The 18,847-nt window shown below is 38.4% G+C and overlaps 1 protein-coding gene and 2 long non-coding RNA genes across 26 annotated transcripts in view; 1 reads left to right on the forward strand and 2 right to left on the reverse strand.

Moving 5' to 3' along the window:
- Positions 1 to 18,847, forward strand: part of LOC149048272 (uncharacterized) — a 52,885-nt gene that overhangs the window by 19,569 nt on the left and 14,469 nt on the right. For 2 of the 8 annotated variants that reach the window (XR_016184626.1, XR_016184627.1), the window contains exons 2-4: positions 9,606 to 9,759; positions 10,120 to 10,267; positions 18,217 to 18,301. This is a non-coding gene — a long non-coding RNA (uncharacterized LOC149048272). Of the gene's footprint in view, positions 1 to 9,605; positions 9,760 to 10,119; positions 10,268 to 15,455; positions 15,533 to 17,357; positions 17,539 to 18,216; positions 18,302 to 18,847 lie in introns of those variants that run through there. The other 6 variants (XR_016184628.1, XR_016184630.1, XR_016184629.1 and 3 more) reach the window with 3 other exon arrangements.
- LOC149048273 (uncharacterized) lies at positions 4,847 to 8,304 on the reverse strand. Of its 4 annotated transcripts, none has more exons than XR_016184620.1 (5): positions 8,090 to 8,304; positions 7,657 to 7,931; positions 6,360 to 6,514; positions 5,910 to 5,952; positions 4,847 to 5,278 (listed from the first exon to the last, which is right to left on the reverse strand). It is a non-coding gene; the product is annotated as an uncharacterized LOC149048273 (long non-coding RNA). The 4 variants fall into 4 exon arrangements; XR_016184621.1 differs by having other exon boundaries at positions 8,056 to 8,282; XR_016184622.1 differs by having other exon boundaries at positions 8,090 to 8,263.
- On the reverse strand, positions 9,266 to 16,704 carry LOC113675621 (uncharacterized). Of its 14 annotated transcripts, none has more exons than XM_089199081.1 (17): positions 16,218 to 16,704; positions 16,004 to 16,128; positions 15,832 to 15,887; positions 15,468 to 15,495; positions 15,275 to 15,333; positions 15,026 to 15,059; positions 14,776 to 14,825; positions 14,413 to 14,446; positions 14,018 to 14,067; positions 13,546 to 13,579; positions 13,351 to 13,406; positions 11,398 to 11,431; positions 11,152 to 11,201; positions 10,629 to 10,665; positions 10,426 to 10,475; positions 9,724 to 9,786; positions 9,266 to 9,482 (listed from the first exon to the last, which is right to left on the reverse strand). In XM_089199081.1, exons 2-16 carry the CDS (start codon positions 16,043 to 16,045, stop codon positions 9,771 to 9,773), a joined length of 630 nt encoding a protein of 209 aa, XP_089055207.1. In that variant the 5' UTR covers positions 16,046 to 16,128; positions 16,218 to 16,704; the 3' UTR covers positions 9,266 to 9,482; positions 9,724 to 9,770. The 14 variants fall into 14 exon arrangements, 11 of the variants coding, with proteins under 11 accessions (XP_089055207.1, XP_089055197.1, XP_089055198.1 ...); XM_089199071.1 differs by having other exon boundaries at positions 10,426 to 10,500; XM_089199072.1 differs by having other exon boundaries at positions 10,426 to 10,500; positions 16,414 to 16,692.

The raw sequence follows: 18,847 nt of genomic DNA on the forward strand, positions 1-18,847 counted from the left end.
CCAATGTGTGTGAATTTTGATGCGGTAGATTTTGTACAACGGTTATATGAACGAATTTGGTAGACGGCCGCTTCATTGCGATTGGCTTTCGTCAAGGCTTTGCAGAGGTCATATATTCAAAGAGTGCCTGTTTCCAATACGTTTGCACGGTGCAAAGTAATCTGATAACTTTACTGAAGAACTGTACATGTAATAACAAGTGCTCGGCTTACCGCTAATTTTGCGGGACGACACTGTTTTATCTTTGTGCTTTGTGTTTTAGATCTTGTACCCTAGTCAAAGGGTTAGTTACAGTCACATATTTGCGTTGCATAGGTGAATATTTTGAAACCCACCATCGGCTAACTAACGGAAATGTCAAGAAGGTTTCTGCTACAAAAAATAGCCAATTGTGTTGTTTCAATTTAACACTGTATTGGTACAAAACGACTTAGTTATGTTATTAACAAAAATTAGGTGTGCAAAAATCGATGGAATAAGACAACGGCCCAAAATTATTTTAAAACTAAGCGGCTGAATTGTGTTTATGGGCAGAGGCTGAAACAATCTGTCCTCTTGTGAATTTTATAACATGGAAATAAATAAACAAATTGGGCTTAACCGACAATTTAACAGCAGTCATTTTTAACTCGTGAATTGCGCGCATGCGCAAGAGCGAGTTATAGGTACGATGTGGGGAATAGCATTCGCTCGCTCGCTCGCTCGCTCGCTCGCTCGCTCGATTGGTCGATTCCTGTAAACTTTTTTTAGATTTTAGGCTTTTGAGTACATTTGATAGTTTTTGGCGAGCAATAAACAGACGAAATGGCGACCTTTGTTGCTAAGAATAGTGGTGGGGTGAAAAAGAAGCCAATGATAATCTTAAAAGAGTTTTTTTTTCGTTTTAGTTTCAACAAGCGGCGCCAGCGACTGGCAAGCATTCAAGGATTCACACTGAAATAACAACAACCTTCGGTTTTCATAAAATTGTAATTTACAATCCTTGAACTTGAAAACAATCCGAAGATTCATTGAAAATATCACTTACTGCGAAGCGCTCGGAGTTTACAGATGTTCAAAAGCTTTTTCTGTTATAGCGTGAGATTGAGGACAAAATTGATCATTACGTTTCGTCGCATGTGTTTTTCCTGTGTGAAGCAACAAAAGATGCCGGCGACTGACTAAATAACAAGTTAACACGAAAATCAAATAACACTTAGACAAACAATTTTAGCTACCGATTTTCAGTGAATTTTTAAAGAACAAATTTCTTGTAAGTTTCAAGACAATTTGAAGATTCAACATATATACAACGTACTAAAATGCGAAAATTACACACCACAAAATTGATAAATAGGCCTGAAATGAAATTCTATCTTGTTATTGATTATACGTTGCCTAGCACGTGACTTAAATCTACCCAGGCGGAGATCTAATATTAGACCCGCAAAACAGAGTAGAAACGAACACGTGCTTCGTTTTCGCTCATGACTTCGTATTAGCCTTAAGATATTTGCATTTTTTTTCCGTTGCTTACCTATATTACAGACACCAATAAATTTTTGCGATGCCTCCTTTTCACGGATGGCCGATTACAACTACAACATAGTAACACCTCCACGAAATCTATCAAAAGGAGGATGTTACAACACCAGAGGTCATCTCGGGTAGATATCTTATGACGAAATCCGAGCTCGCCCGATGTTTTCATGAAGGCCCTATTTCGCATTTTAGAGCCGCAAATTAGAGTAGAAAGGAACACTTACTTCGTTTTCGCTCATGACTTTGTATTAGCGTTAAGATATTTGCATTTTTTTCCGTTGCTAACCTATATGACAGATTCCACAAAATACATTTGACGCCTACTTTTCACGGATGGCCGATCACAACTACAACGTAATGACATCTTCACGAAATCTGTCAAAAGGAGATTTTAAAACACCGGAAATTTTCTGGATTTCTGATGAAATAAATTTAACGCAGTTACGATATATTGTTATTTCTAATATGGTAATTGATAAAAAAAATTGTACATTACCTCGATTGGACGGAGATTAAGTTTGAATATAATAAAGCAGGCGATATTACTTTTGTCGACAAGGATAATCCGTGATTTGTCTCACCTATTATATTTTCTCTATCTGCGTTGTGCCATGATCATCATTGAAAATATTCTACGATAATATTTTTTACAATATTTAGATGAGGATTTTCAATTCTAAACGCAAGAGCGTACTTAGGGAAAGATCTATAAGAAACAGTTTCTCATGAATACATTTGAAAAATTCTTTTAGCTGACTTCTACATAGATAAAAAATTACTACACATATATATTTCACTTCGACGATTATCTTAATAAACAATTAATGGGAAGTTCTGAGAATCAGTTTTTAATACTACATGTTAAATTAATGGTTATTTTTCTCTTCCTGCTTAAGGGCTCTTTCGCAGTTTGGACAACGCCAGTTTGCACTTGAATCTTCCAAAATAATTGTTGAAATGCATTTCCTGTGAAAAAACTCCTTGCAGCTACAAAATTTCACACAACGAGAAGGAGACTTCGAGTCTGACTCTTCCCTCGGCATTCTACACTCGCACATTACCGAGACCTCTTGAACAAAAAGTGGCCTCCTGTCTCGACACTCGGGTACTTTAGAGAGGGGAAAGAGGTCGAATGATCCACTCTCCAGGCTCTTTAAAAGATGTTGTCTTATCAGCTTCCTGTCAAATGTCAGATTAGAAGGATTGAGGCCATGTAGTAGCGAAACCAGAAAAGCAATAGCATAAACTCCACAGTCATCGGAATTGTTCTGGTGTTGCACATTTGGTACAATGACCTTAAAACTGGTTCCTTCGTCGTATATAATTGATGGAATCTGTTTCTGCACGAGGGCTGCAATTCTTCCCGAAAACAGGCTGTCGTACAGATAAACTACAGAAGGAGTGTAGCATCCTACAGTAGATACCAACACCCAATGATGGCTGCCAGTATTCAGGATTTATGAAAATTGGCCTTTTTGAACAGAAAAATTAAAAATAGGCCCCAAAGTTGTATTTTCCAATCCTCTTGCGTGAGGGAACTGTTCCCTCAGAACAGACTGAGTGGTCGGTGAGCCAGTCTCCAGTTGAAGTGGTGCTAATGTCCTGTTCCGAGAGATGGAATTTACCGGCCTTTGAGGCGCTTCTGTGAGAGGTCTTTACAAATTCTACTTCACCATCTTTTTTATTTTGCTGGGCCAGGTTTGTGTTCGTTGTCGCGTTTACTGTAAGGATGATGCATGTGTTTGCAGTGCTGGTCGTGCTCGAGGTTGTGTTAATGGAGGAGATGGTGTTTGCGTTTGCGGTGTTGGTGATGCATGTGGTCGTGTTTGGTGTGTAAGGGGTGCTTGCCTTTACAGTTTGATTGGCGTTTGAATTTTTTTATGGGTTTATGTTTATTTGAGCCTCAGCGCTTGAGTTGGCATTCTTGATGTGTGCGAGTTTCGGCTGTTTGGCAGGCTGGCGTTCTATATCGTTTAAGCTGACGTTATACCCCCTTTTCATGTTGTTTCCTCTTTCCCCTACACGTCCAGTGAAAGGATTTTTCTTCTGAGATACTGGCAGCCTTTTATAGTCTACTTTCTTTTTTTTCATCCAGCGCGAATTCTTTTTCATAGTAGACTTCAGGAGAGACCTCACCTTTCAGACAACTTTCTCTCAAACAATGAACTCACTTCTTGACAAGTTAATTTACGTGCCATCATAGAATTGGAAATTTTGTTCAGAAAGCGAAATTATCGATTGGAATACGGCCGAACGCTGAATACGAATTGAGTGAGCAAACAGATACTTTGATATCTCGCATGATGACAAATTTCCCGCCTTTGCTAGTTTGGACCATTCAATTGTCTGGGAGTCAATCGACCGTATCATTTATCTTTCCTCTCCATTTCCGGTGTTTTAAAATCCTCCTTTTGACAGATTTCGTGGAGGTGTTACTATGTTGTAGTTGTAATCGGTCATCCGTGAAAAGGAGGCATCGCAAAAATTTTGTGGAGTCTGTAATGAAGGTAAGCAACAAAAAAAAAAGCACTATCTTACGCCTAATACGAAGTCATGAGCGAAAACGAAGCACGTGTAGGGCCTTCATCACGAAGACAACATCGGGCGAGCTCGGATTTCGTAATCGGAAATCTACCCGAGATGACCTCCTTCTGACGGATGTCGGAGTGTGCTTTCCTAAAATGACGGTGGCAGGCTTGGCTTAGTTATATCACTCAAAACTCGTTCCCGTTTGTCTCATTTGATAAAGAGGGAATCGTTAATGTTTTCATTAAGACAGTATTGCCTTGACTTTCTAATATTTACAACGAAAGACAGTAAATTTCACTTTTCACCCACATTTACTTCCAACCTTTTCTTTTGAACCAGAAACAAAAATGATAGACGTTTAAAACACATTACATCATCCACCTTGTTAAATGTAATAGCATGATCATTTCAATTGTAATGCCTTCTTGTCCCAACGTTACTTTGTTTCTTTGCTACATTAGCGAACACTGAACTACTGCTCGTACTCTAGATGACAATCAACCACAAAATTCCCTAAACCAGATAACATTAAACATAATCTCAAAAATCATGTGTCAATTCACGAGTTTGCTCACAGAGCACTTTGATAAACTTGTCCATAGCGATGTGATTAAATCTACTCTCTATAACTGAGGATACGTACACGGAACACTAATCTTGACCTCACCGATGTTGTAAATATTTAAAGAGACACAGTTGCTTATGCGATTGATATCTGATTTGTCACGTTGCGTGACGCAGGGAATCCCATTGTTGGTGTTGTTTCACAGATTAAATTTAAGTCACGGGCCTATTCTGAGACTGAACTTGTTTTTGCATTTATTTGTCTCATTAATTTTACTGAAATATATACACGTGGTTATGAGTGACCCTAACTATTCTTTTGAATAAAGAAAATATTACAAAAATGTTACAAAAATAGTACAAAAACATTTAAAAAATATTACCTAACCAACACATGTTTATTAGTGAGCGCAACTATTCTCTTGAATACAAAAATATTACAAAAATATTACCTAACCAACAGAGCCAATAGCAGACTAACATACTTATATGAGATATCTGTAAATTTTCTTGAAAAATAGATGTTGTGAAATTCAAACACAAAGCAAATTTACATCAATTTAGAAAGACCAGTGGACTCTGCCAAACAAGCTGTGTTGTCACAACGCCAGCAAAACGCTGTGAACCAACGAACTATCTATAATTTTCACAGTTCCTCTGTTATCTGCGAAAATAAAGAAATTAAAGGAAAAATCACCGCTTAAGTTGAATTGATGTTACTTTGAAATATGACAGATGCAAAATTGTTTTAATAATGATCTTTTATTTAGTATCTTGATCATTCTGTTGTTAGGGATTGTTTTACAGTATCACTCGAAGAAAGACTAAATATCGTGCAACGATCTCACTTGAACCAGAGAATTTCCCTTTCAAACCCCTATGTAATTAGGAAAAAATCTTATGTATTTACGCTTTCATAGGCAAGAGGTCTTAAACTAGAATTGAAAAAGCTCCATTTAAGAGTTAAAAAATTTATCTAATTGTGCTGTTGAAATTAATTTTTGGTTATATCATTGCCGTTAATCATATGTAACATTAGTTTCCTAACCTGAAAATATTTTCTTTTGACAACAAGTGAACCACACCGAGTTTTACAGAATCCACTGAACCGATATTTGAAAGCGATGTAAGAACCGTTTTTAGTAGTCTTACTATTGTCAGTTAAAACTTCTTGAAACAAACTTGTATTATTCAAAATGTTACATTTTGTTTTCAAAGGAGAGGAATAGAAAGTTAATTTTGCTAGAGACCTCTTGAGTGTGCATCTCAACAAAAGTGCAAATAATGCTACTTACTAAATCTTGTCCTGTCCATCCTCTGACTCGATAGAGACTGATACTACAGAAAGTCAAATAAACACCTATTTATCTATAGAGGAATTGAGGAATTCTATTGAAGAACGAAGAAGGTGGTGATATGCTACCGAATGGTCTCCAAAGTGAAAAACAACAAAAATGTAATAGCACATAAATTTATCGGCAAGGGAATTAAGGAATAGATTCCTATTGAAGCTGTTTTTATAAACTATTAATTGTTCCGCTAATGTGACAAGGTATTATAACGTCGAGGATATACTTGTACAAATTGGGGAAAAGTCGTAAATGAGCTCGTCACCTAGGCTCCATTACGTTCGCTATAAGTTTTTGGGAAGTAAATTGAGCATAGTGATTCAGTGTTTAATTGTATTGAGTCGTTTTGGAAAAGACTTCAATTTCCAAGGAAGCATTTAAAGACATTTTACTAACCAGTGGTGCGGTGGTGTGGGAAGCAAGACTATGTGATATGTCGGATATTCTCCTCCATTTTCAGCACTGCGAAGACACCTGCGGCAGCTTAAAGCACGAAGAACTCTCCTCAACGATCGAAGAAGGCGGTAATATGCTGCCGAATGGTTTTCAAACTGAAAAACAACAGAAATGTAATTGCTGAATGGCAGATTTCAATTGGAATATAAACGGAAGCTCACTTCAGTTTTGGGTGGTTTGCTTCGCTATGACGGCAAAAATGCTTCTAACTGTAAGGTGCTGAAAATTTCTGAACTAAGAAGACCTTCACTTCGTCTTTAAGGGGTTGTATACAGAGGACCATTACGTTACGTTGTTGTTAAGTGTGTTCGCGATCGTTTTCGCTATGAAAGACCAAATGGATATCACTTGGATGGTTATGGCACATTTCCGAAACTTACAGCAGTATTTTCCATATTTTTTCCCACGGGTTTATCTTCGAAACACTAGACGCAAAACACAATGAAAGTTCTATTTGGTTTCTGATCGGAAAAGAAAGCGAAGAGACCTTTCCCTTCAGTTAACAATCTCTTTACTTTAAGAAGACGAGCTTTTATTTTTAAATATCACCTAAGCTTATGTTAACAAAAAGCTTAAATTACGGTTTGCTTCAATTTCAGGCGTGAATTTGCATAATCTTTCAATCTTTTTTTATGAAGTTCAAAGATCAAAACCATTTTCTAAACTACATCTGCTTTATCTTTATCCACTTAGCAAATAAAAGCTTCCCAAATTACGGTCAAAACACTAGCTACAAAACAAATAATCAATTTAACGTAGTTCACTTCGAATTTCTCGATCTATCCCAGTTTCTCCGACCGCATCCAAACAGGTTTTACTACACAGCTTCCGTCCAAGACTCCCGGTTGAACGTTATTTAAAACACGTCAAGCGTTAACAGGTAACATTGCTCATACATATGCACGAACCCCCTTTTGAGTGCGGTTTGCAGACTTTCACACTTTGTCCGTGTTGAAGTCGTCATGCTTCAGTAATTTCAGTGATGTCAATTTCTCTGTTTGAAATGTGAGTGAAACTATAACTTGCGAGAGAAATTGACCTTTTTGTTACCAAAACTAAAGACTGAAATTCTTCGCAAGTTCACTTATCACAAAGCCGTATCTCTATGGAATTCTCTTGACTATCAGGACTTGACTATTGAGAAAACAGATTTGTTTTACAATAGTGTGGGGCTGTGCGGAAATTTTACCTAACGTCTTATAATACACATCATGTGATACACATCCCCTCTGCCTACCTTTTTGATGGGTTTATAAGCACAGACGGTCCTCATTCTTTCCCATTGACCGCAGAAGCAATACGAATTCCATGTTGTTTCTGCTTTCTTTAGTCTTTGATCATCTTGTCAGCATAGTAGAATGGTTTTTTAGATTTGAACCTGCCCTTGGAATGCCGTCTCTCGAACAAGATTCTTACGTTTAAGAGTAGAGTCACAACCATGATCCTTCTCTTTTCGGTTTCCTGTTTTTTGATTCCAAATTGTGGCTCCGACCCTAGATGGCGAAGTGTCATCTGAATAAACAAGAAGCATTACTTATGATGAAGCACCAGTAGACTAGAAATAATTATCAGGACGAAGACGTGCGTTCTAACCATCGAATAGGATATAATGTGATCGACGGAATTTAATGACTACCTTGAAGATTGGAGACTCGCTAGATGATATTTACCACATGTACTGTCTTCAAAGCTTGCCTCTCCACGGTGGACGATTTACAGAGTTCGTTGCCAATAAGAATGTTCAAGCCAGGCGCAAGCATCTTTATTCTCCCTCTTGTTTGCCAAGCCTAAATGGTGCTAACTTTAGAGACAAAAGAAGTTTCATCTGTATGCGTCATTAAGGATAAAGCACGTGATGTTTTTTTGACGTATTATTTAGCCGGCTCAATTGACTGAATAATCGCTGGAGCGTTTCAAATGTATTCTACTGCTGCTTTATGACAGTTACTGTCAGTTACACCCGGGGGGGGGGGGGGGGGGGGTTTAATTTTAGCCCTTTTTCTCCTGACAAATGCCAATCTTAGTAGGAACTGAATCAAGTAAACAAGACACTGGAACGAAACAGAAGCGAATTCCTTCGTTTGGACCTGATGAATTTTACATTCAAGTCATTTAACCGATACTTTTAATTTGTCTAAACTGAGTGGGATCAATACCGTATGTTCGTTTAGGGTCATATTGCGCACGTGAAAGATTTTACAGTCAGATGCGGCTTATTTCTTTGAAATTTTTTTATAGAACTGAATGAATGTTGTTTTGTCTGCTTTATAATGAATCTGTGAAGCGTTTCCGAGAGGAAAGCGAGCTCGTTATGGTTCTTCGGTGCGATCCTTTTTCGACAGTTTATCGATTCGTATTTCGGTAGGCGCACTACATGCTTACCCTGACGTAGAGAGAGGAAAAAAAATTTCGACAGGGGAAGGGTTGGGAAATGTTAATTTGCCGAGACAAGCGAAAACGATAGCATATACTCAAACATATAACTGCATGAGATAATTTGCCCTTTTAAATTTCTATTAGGGTTTCAAAACTTTTGGTTCACCTAGCTTGTAGCTTCTTCGAGCATAACCGTACAGTTATCATCTCAAATCACTGAGTGCCATGATAATTCAATTTAAATATCATGTTTTAAGTAGATGATATTATACGAGCAGGAAGACATCTAGAAGTGGTGGTGGTGTTGTGCGAGAAACTTGCTTTTTATATATAAATTGTTACCTCAGATTGATATTAGAATGATGATATTGAAAAAAATTATTTTAACTAATAATACGGAGAAGCTTCTTGGAGTAAACGATTTAGAATGCACATCTCAAGCATTGTATGGGAAAAAAATTGAAGCCAACTGACACAAGCGAAGAAGCGTTTTATTTACAAAACATTAACTTGCAACCAGAGTAGGATTACTCTGTAAACCGTTATAAACACCTCTATACGTGAACATCGAATTATTTATCTAGTAGCGTTTGAAGAATAGTCTTATATTAACGACGTCTCCATGAACAAACTTCTGGTCAATCATGTAGATCTGTCCTGAATCAACCCCATTCTCGTCGCCTTTGTCTGTGGAAATGATATAAATATGCGTGTGTTTATATTAGCCATTAAGGTTATATACCTTTATTTTTCATATGATGTCGTAGGTTCAAATTGATAAATTTTTCATTTTTATATTGATCCTCACAGGTGGCCAACAGGACAGCTCTTAGAAGCGAACACATTGAAACCAGATCTCAAGCTGTTGATATTGGTGGACTCATTATCAAGATTCTCTTTAAAATGGGCTGGAATTGCTTGATATTACATTGTAGTGTCCGATGTTTGTATCGTTGGGTTGAAGGTAAGAGCAGCTTAAGATCCAAGTATCCTGTAGATTAATTTTAATTTAGCAGTATACAGAGGAGATTGATTAAGATATCCTATCTTCCTGTAGAAAGATAAGGGGGTTCGAAAATCAAAATAATTCCAGGAAGCGACCCTTCAGGTTTTGGGTGAGGAAAACCCCAGCAAAGATCCTGGGAAGAAATGATTTCTAACAAGACCGGTCGTGACAACAACATTATGGTGTGTACCCCTCGTTTTTGGCAACGACAAAAGCGAAACAATAACAGTTAGAGTTATGTTTTTTTATGGTCATCTTTGCTCTAATTTCTATTGTGTCAACTTTCGTCAAATAACCCACATATTCCGTTTTCTCAAGGCGAGACAAGGTTTGGTTTATGAGCATTTTTTTGGCTCAGGAAATGACATTGCCTATAGAAACATTAGGAGGCGTAGAGGCACAAACTGCATTGAACAGAGATTTGTAGAACTCTTAAAACCATTGGGCGGTAAAGTTAACCTAACAGGTTAGTGGTACCTAATAAAACTCCTGTTTGAGAGACCTCGGTGTGAGTTCCAGTATTCTGTCAACTTGTGTACTACATTTATCTGACAGCGCATAAAATGGTTTCCTGCTCAAAGGGCTATGACAGTAAATCAGACTGTTTTTCAAAATGTCCCCTACCGTATCTGTTGTTGTCCTAGAATGTGTTCTCTGATTGCAGCTGCTTCGTTCTAGAAATGGATAGATCGCAATCTGCTGTTACTTTCGTTGGAAAAACGAGAAAAAAAATTGTCACAGTCAGACACAGTTCAAGTAACACAGCTAAGCCATGCTCATTTTCCGGTATTTGTTTTGGTTTTGTTAACTTGGTCATGTATACTCACCTGGATTCTCAAAATGGAGACGTCACGTGGGAAGTTCCTGGTTAAAAAAGTAGTTATATGACTTAAGGTTAGAATTAAGCAAAGAGGAAATGACTATGACTGCTAATGGTTATTTCAATGCTTTTTAATCTTTGCTTCTATGGTTCAGCTGATATTTCATTTGATGATTATTAAAACATAGACAAACACTTCATGGCATTCCTTGTACCAAACAAACGATGATTGGTAACCATGTGATTTGCTTAATGCCTCACCATGGAGAAAGATGTGAACTATCCATAAGAATGAGCTTGTTGCTTTTGCTTTATTGACTGGAATAGGTCCCTTTAGAATTCATTATTCAAGGTAATCCTTATAACGTGGTCTGGTATTACTTAAGGAATATTCTCCAAGAAGGCGTGACACAAAATACGATAAGCAACTAAAAACTCACTACATCTTCGTGACATAGCGCTCGGACACAGAAAACATAACTGAGGACTTGATTCATACAGAATATCCTGTATGTCGAAAGTTCCCTAACCTCATTTGCTGTTGGGGTAGTATGTGTCTTCTTATTGTGGCTGCTCCGTCCTAAGTACAAAAAATAATTCAATCGTCCATCAGATTGTGTAGGTACTGCTGAGGAAATCATTTCTTTGTAATGTGCTTTTGATTGCACCTCTGTTATGAGCTCAAAGATGTGTATATTACTACACTGAAAACTATGAGTTTAACTCAGTTGTTAGGGTCATGATTGCCAACACCGCTATCACACTATCATACTTACATGGACTGTTAGAATGGAGACATCTGAATGGTTCCTGGAAAAGTATTACAAAACAGTGTTAGCTTTCGTTTTGTTCAGGAGTTGCGTAAAGTAATAGTGAATGAGTTTAGCTTTGAAATGTTCTACTCAAGTTATTTTCTCTTTGTTTTCCCGAATAATGATGTCGAAAGAACACAAACTCGCCGTGGTTCTATGACATCAATACATCATAAAATATTGTATTATTGGATGCAGAACGTATGGTGGGTCAAGCTTTCCAAAAAGATAAAAACTTTTGCTGCAGCAGATAACCACGAAACCTTCTGCGAGGCTCTGTAAGCTACTTAAAGGTTACCCTCCCAGTCACAGAGCCCACTCAGCAGTATGGACGACCAAGGTGTTTTAGCAGACAGCACTGCCACTTTAAAGTGCTGTTCACTTTTAGACTTTTAGATGTTACTAAAGATTCAGGGAAAATATGTTTCTTCAAGGTCAAGGCAAAGTCAGAGAATTTCAATTCGAGTCAGGGGAATTTGCATCTGATCTGTGATAGAAGTCAGGAAAAAGTGCAGTTTCAAGGAAATATGAAGTCTTTCATCTTGTCCTGGCTCTGTTCCTGATAGCAGATGGTGATACTTTCCTTTTATGATGTCTTGTCATAGAATTTTAACCACCTAAGTCTGTGGTAACTATCACAGAGGATCACCTTTCCCTTTAGTGCTGGGAAGATCCTCACAAGACTGCTGCTCAGCCACCTAATGCCAAATACTGCAGAAAACCACCAAACTTTCATCCAATGCAGCTTTTAAGACAAAGACACCGAGAGTGCAGGAAACAACAGAAGAGGAAAAATGGTCTGTGGAGAATCTTGCAGCGAATTGGATGTCCTCAAAATTACTTGAACATGATTACTGGCTATACGGCAGCCAATTGGAGTATTGAATTTAACAGTATTCTATGCGGGCCACGATTTTTCCACCCTATATCATACCAATTGGAACATTTTCTCCTACAACACCTCCAAGCCTTCACTGAAACTTACCTGTTGGTGGTAAGAAAGGGTTTCTTTGCAGACAATGCTGCTTTTTTGGCAATTTTCCTTAATGAGACATAGCAAAGAAACCTTACACCTCACCGATTGTTTTGCTGAGGCGGCAAAGCTTCTTGGTTTAGAGATCAGCCTTTAAAAGGTAAAAGTGCTCCATTGCCAGCCCTCCCACTCTCCCAAGAAATCATCTCTGTTTGACCTGATAGCCACACAGCAGTTCTTAGTTGCACCGTGGTGACCCAAGTAAAAAAAAAACAACAACAACAAGCAAAAGAAGTGGATAACAGGCTGGTAAAAACTACCACTGTCTCATCTACTTTCAGAGAGGATCTAGGAAAACAATGATCTCAGAGCAAGCACGAGTATTGACCTTTTCTGTCAAGCTTTTCTCAACATCCCTTTTGAATAGTTCTACCAAGAATGCCTCAGGACCATTTTTGGTTTCCACTGTCACCACAACAATGACCGCGCCAAGCCACTCAGCTTGGAAGCCACGGTTGCGAAAGTACAGCTGTACTGAAGGGACCACAATGTAACATTGGAGGAAAGCGAACTGTCTAAAACCACCCTTCACAGTGAGCTAGCTTGAAGGAAGCGCAGCGTAAGTACCCTTACAAAATGTTGGAAGGATACCCTCAAGCAAACACCAAGCAACATCAGAAGCTGCAGCTCACTGTGCATCGTAGAGTCATAAGATCCTTGACAAGGAAATTGACATAGGAGGAAGAACTGACTCACTCCAAACAACCCGAACAGTCTTACAACTGTGTTCTTTACCAAGGACAAAGTCTGTCACATCGAGCCCAGCATCCACATGCGAGCCTCCAAGCAATTAAATCCCTTCCTTTACTAAATCTTTGTATTTGAAATCTGGCCAAGATTATTATCATTGGTATCATTTGTGTCTCTCTCAGAGATAGTCTCACCTAAACAGTTGTGGCTGCCTTTGTTGCACGTGTCGCCTAATAAGAGCTGTTCCCTCCTATGAAGAAGAAAGATATGTTTTATCCTTGATTTATTAACTTTGTGCTGAAATTGGTGAAAATTTTTCGGAAAATGAGGCACTTCCTCCGAAAAGAAAAAAATTAATAATAGACGGGAAAGGGATTTAGCATGTTTACCTGAACGGTTAAAAGAGAGACAGCAGTACAATCCCTGAAAAAAAAAAGAGTGTTAAAGCAATTGATAGAGAAACAAATGAGGGATTTTACCTACAAACAGAATATGATTAATCAGATCTTTGGCTAGTTTATCCCACTGAGATAGCTTCCAGGACATCTGTGGTTTCCTTTTTTTCAAACTTGCCAGTATTTCAGTATGCTGTGATGTCTAAAAAACTGTTGTTGCATGGAAACTGTGCAAGATACACAAGGGTTACGAAGGGTCTTGAAACCTTTAGTTGAACCTATCTCCCAGAAATTTTTAAAGCTGGCCTAATAGGCCTGTGCTTCTGAGCGCAATTCTGGTTGTGAATTCCAAACAATGATAATACTCCACCTTCCTCATACTCCACCACGAAACTTCTTCTGTTAAACAAAACTTGCCAATTAAATTACTGCAGCATGCATGATTCTCTACTCGCAGTCTCCTTACCTCATCTGTTGTTGTCCATGAATGTGTCCTCTGATGGCAGCTGCTTCATTCTAGAAAGAGATAAATTGTATAATATCAATACTCTAGTCTTAGTTAAGTTTAGTTGTATAAAGAGACTTTTCCAGACTGGGCAGCTTTTTCTGAGATGTGAGGGTTAACTCGAAAATGATGAATAATGCTAACTATTTACCGATTTCAGTTGAGCTGTTATTGACCAACTTTCTGTGGGTTGAGGATGGGACGAAAAGTATTGGTTTCGATTTCACTCTCTCGAGGAGTGTAAAGAAGTTAACACGGCAAGGAACTGCATCAGTGTGAGATTAGCTGAACCAAAGGCTTTTTGAAAAGTAATAGATATATACAATGCTATCAACAAATGATTTTTGAATACTCACGTGCACTTCAAAATCGGAGGCGTGACAGTAGTTCCTGGAAAAATACCAAAGAACCGGTTAAGTTTTCATGTTAAATATGAATTTTGAAAAGGGAAGATTAAGGAGTTTGATGTGGCATCTTTCCTTCGAACTCCGCCTTTTTTAACCTTGCTGATTGTGTTGCCGAGTGTAAATGCTGAATTGACTTCTAGTAGTCTTGCTCTATCAGTCAGTTTAGGTTAAGGATAACACATCATTTAGTAATTGGTAACAGAAGTACATCTTGCAGACAACATAAAACCACTAGTTATTTCTTCTTTGCTGTGGAATTTTAACGAAATACCATATACAAGTACCAATTGAGGTTGTTTGATATTTTCGTACCTACAATTCCGTTCTGCAAGCACAAGCCGTCTGGGAACAGGTGCACAATCCTAGAGTCAAGACAGAAGTCTCTCAGTCTTAATAAAAGGGTGCATCTTGGAGGTTACAAGAAAACAAATTTTAACGATTCTATGTTGGAAATTGAGAGGCAGCAAGCTATTCAATTTATAATGTGGAATAACCGTGTTTGGTTCACAGGGTAGTTTATTTTCTTATCAGTGTCATTATTGAGCAATTGTTTGATACTCACATGTTCACTTGAAGTAGAGACGTGATATTGGGCCCTGAAAAAATATCAGAGAAAGTGGTTAACATTGTGTATGACGTTATATTGGGCTTAGCTTTTTGAGTAGGTGAGATTTATAAACAAACAGAAATTGTCAGCAATGCTGCGTAGGTACTGGTCGAATGGTCTTGCTCTCTGGAATTAAGTTCAACAAACATTTGTCAGCTCTGACTACACAGTAGCAAAGGCAAGTGTTATGTGAAACTGACTTACTCATATCTGGGCTGGGAGATTTGTTGAAGCACGTGTCTTCTAATGGCAGTAGTCTCCCTCTGGTAGGAAAAAGACCATTTCAGTGATTAGGGTTTACAGCCGTTTAACGCTTCAAATTAACAATGTCAAGGTTAGTTGCAAAAGTCAAGGGTAGACCAGGGAGTTGCTGACATTTTTTTTGTTTAATACTCACAAGGAGGTTGGAAATCCAGAGTTGGCTCCTAGCAAGACAAAATATCCACTGTTAGTGTTGTGAAGGTACATGCTTACAACAGTTTTAAGCCTTCGTACCTCATGGAAATGCTTATTTACTACTTTTTTCAATATGCTTTGTTTATGTCATTTGGATCCCACAACCGATTAATCTGTGTTTGTACTGAAGATTAACCTAGAAAGATGGCTGTCCAAAGCAAGAGGTCAATAAAGCCTTCTCTCTTACATTTGGTTATCGAAATGATAGCAGCCATACTGTAAAGGCTGATTAGAAAAAAGCAACTTGTCAACCACTCTAGCTAATAATGGCTGCTTTTGCGTTTGTTTATGAACCCCCTTTCTACCTCATGACAAGCTGCTCCATCGGCAGGTGCTCTCTTTCTTCTCTGGCCTCGTACTTCTGTTAAAAAATAAACAATTAGTCTTTAAAGACGTTCTTCGACAAAAGCGTGTAAGTCACAGGCTCATGATTAGGATTGAAAGTGGGTTTTAAACTCAACTTCGTCGTCGTCTTACCTCAGTATTTTGGCCGGCGAAAACATCTACACTTTCCGGCATTTTCGCGGTCTATTGTACTAGGATTCAAGGAAAGTAAAACACTATGATGGTTTGAACAATCGAAGAAGTGTTGTATCGTGTTTCTGAAAAACAAAAATAACCCAAAATGTCTGTTTAAATTTTCACCACACTTTCAAAGAATGTTGGGTACCCTAATCACGTGTTTCGTTACCTTAATCGATGTTAGATCGGTTCTGTCGCTTAGAGACATCTCAAAGGCGAAGATTGACTTCGGTCGTTGGCCTCTTTGTATTAAAATCACAGATCACTCTAGGTGGATAGTCCTGGAATGTCGTTTGTTTAACAACGTCTCTTAGAAATCATATCGGGTATTCCTTAAAGAGGCTGACAGAGGTGTCTTTCCTTACTTGTCTTTGAAGATTTTTAAAAATTGCCAAGATCGCTTGGTTGGCGTCTAGGTCATGGCTTGTTCCCCTGAGACGCGCATGTTGCTCTTTTCCTGGATCCATTTTCATCAGCATCAATACTAGACAAAACTCGCTTATTCTCGTTTCCATCCTTCTTCTGCAATGCACGTTAGAGCGAGAGAAGTTAGGAATTATTAGCCGATGCGATGTGATAAGGGCAAAATCAAATAGAAACTGTTAGCGCAACAGGATGCTCAGTTGACGGTCTGGCTGAGTTTGGAATTTGATCACGGTGGGGTCTTATGATGATTCATTGTTTTTTAGGTGATGAGGTCACATCCTAGCGGAAATATTGACAAGGATGATACTAGATGTCTGTGTTTACACAAGAACAACACAGCGTTGTTTTCCTTCTCTGAAATCTTAAGTTAGGAATTAAGAGTTTGTGACCTCAAAGTGAAATACATCGGTTTCCAGGCCTCACTTCAATGGTTGAATACTGAGTCATAAACGAAATGTATGAATAACAGCCTAGTCATACCCTTCACATTCGGTCTTGCATGAGTGCTTCACCTTGACCGTTTCTAAGACTGACGCTGCTAAAGCAATTATTTGACATATCAGCACGCTTGAAACTAACGACCGGACGCGCATGGTAACCTTTGTTCGCTACTTAAAAATATCTCTTTGTCGGCAGTGAAAGGGAATTTTGCGGTCGCGTCGCATTACAGAGGCGTCTGTGCGTGTCATTAGAATTTCTGTCTCGACTTAGTAAATCTGTTTTGAGAAAAATTGTGATCCTTTCATCTCTTATTGACCTATAGCTTTGAATTCTTTTTCTTAATTGAAAATTAAGAACAAGTGTGTGTTATGAAAGCGAGACCATGAAGAGTTTGGTTACGTCTAACTAGTCGTTCTTCATCATAGGTTAATTAAAGACGAAAGTTATGCTCTTCCTAGTGGTTTATCTAGAAGTTGATAGACGGCTGCTTCGGGGATGGGTCATGGCCACTTGAGATGGGTAGTTCAGTGATTTGCGCTCAAGGGAACGAACGGGTTGGATGTCAATACGGAGAAATGGACAATATGTGGAAATATGTGGAAATATGGAGAAATGGAAAATATGTAGGTGGAGAAACGAAGTAACGAGAAAGAGCTTCCACCACTAAATTCGGAAATCGGCTCGGATCAATAAGTTGGTGAACTCGAAATAAAATCGCTTGCTACAAAAATCTGTTAGCATTGCCAAAGATAAGAACAACCAGCTTTATGTCCCCACCCAAGCATCTTCCCCCAATTGACTCCTTTCAATCGCTCCCAGTTATTCAACCCGATTAAAGGCCCTGTGTTCCAGTGAGTGCAGTTAAAGATGGTTTGAAAAGCATGCACTTTTGTAATAGATTTAAGGATGACTTGCTCATTAACGAGCGCAGGTGCGAAGCGCTCGTTTAAGCATTGAACACCTTCGTAAATCTTGAAGAGATTTTGATAACTTCTGTTGGATTGACCACTTTAACCTATAAAACCCCATTTAAGTTAACACAGGCCGTGTTTGATCATGGCGTGAAACTTTTTCGTTCCCATTTGTTCCGTTTGACAGAGGTGAAAGCATAGACTCATTCCTTATCTGTTGCATAACTTCCTGTGGCCCACCACACTTTTGTTTTTGGTTAGGGTGTGCCGAAAGGGCCAGGCTTAAGAAGGTGATTCAGTTCCATAAATAAGCAAAGCAGCCCAGATCAAAATGGATGCGATATTGCATTTGCGTAATATTAACTTTTTTAACGTTCCGTCTGTTTGCAGTCGACTACTACAAGGAGACAGATTAGAGTCAAGAAAACCGTCTCTCGTGGAACCCATTTTATGGAAACATTCCATGCTAGCTAAGGTACAATACAGCTTGTTACTCAACCTACACTAATGTCTATGCTATTTCACACGTGACATTTCTAAGCTTTAGAGAATGTTGAGTGTAATACACATTATATCCCGATGTATTTTACGGCTACAGGATTGAATGGTCTTCAATTATACAAGTGATTAACGAACGGCCGCGAGGCGGGAGTTCGTTTTGATTAATAAAGGGGACATTAGATCGCAGACAGAAATTGACATTACCAAGACTTAATAACAATTAGTCAAAACTTTGAGTTTCCAAAACGCTTAAAATTAATGAACTTAAAAAAAAATTAAAATAAAATAAGGACGGTTTTTTCCAACTTAAAATAAACCGAATCATCTTGGCAACTGCGAAGTAAATGGCACGCATTGTCCAACTACTTAGGCATGATGGGGTCAGTGTCACAGTTCTCTTTTCAATTACAAACATGACGCGTAAGCTTTCGTATTGGTGCTTTAATAGAGCCGAGATTTAATAACCAATCCTCTTTGGGAGTTTGGACACAATTTTGATCAATGTTGTAAACACAAGGTG

This window comes from Pocillopora damicornis, chromosome 3, assembly GCF_964200805.1.
Source record: "Pocillopora damicornis chromosome 3, jaPocDami1.2, whole genome shotgun sequence".
NCBI classification, from domain to species: domain Eukaryota; kingdom Metazoa; phylum Cnidaria; class Anthozoa; order Scleractinia; family Pocilloporidae; genus Pocillopora; species Pocillopora damicornis.

Coding starts and splice junctions, on each gene's coding strand:
- LOC113675621 (XM_089199071.1), bottom strand. CDS start 16,045: ATGCCGGAAAGTGTAGATGTTTTCGCCGGCCAAAATACTGAG. Junction 14,068..14,412: donor CCTCCGATTTTGAAGTGCAC/GTGAGTATTCAA, acceptor ATCTCTTTCTAG/AATGAAGCAGCTGCCATCAG. Junction 9,483..9,723: donor CAAACATCGGACACTACAAT/GTAATATCAAGC, acceptor TCATTTCCACAG/ACAAAGGCGACGAGAATGGG.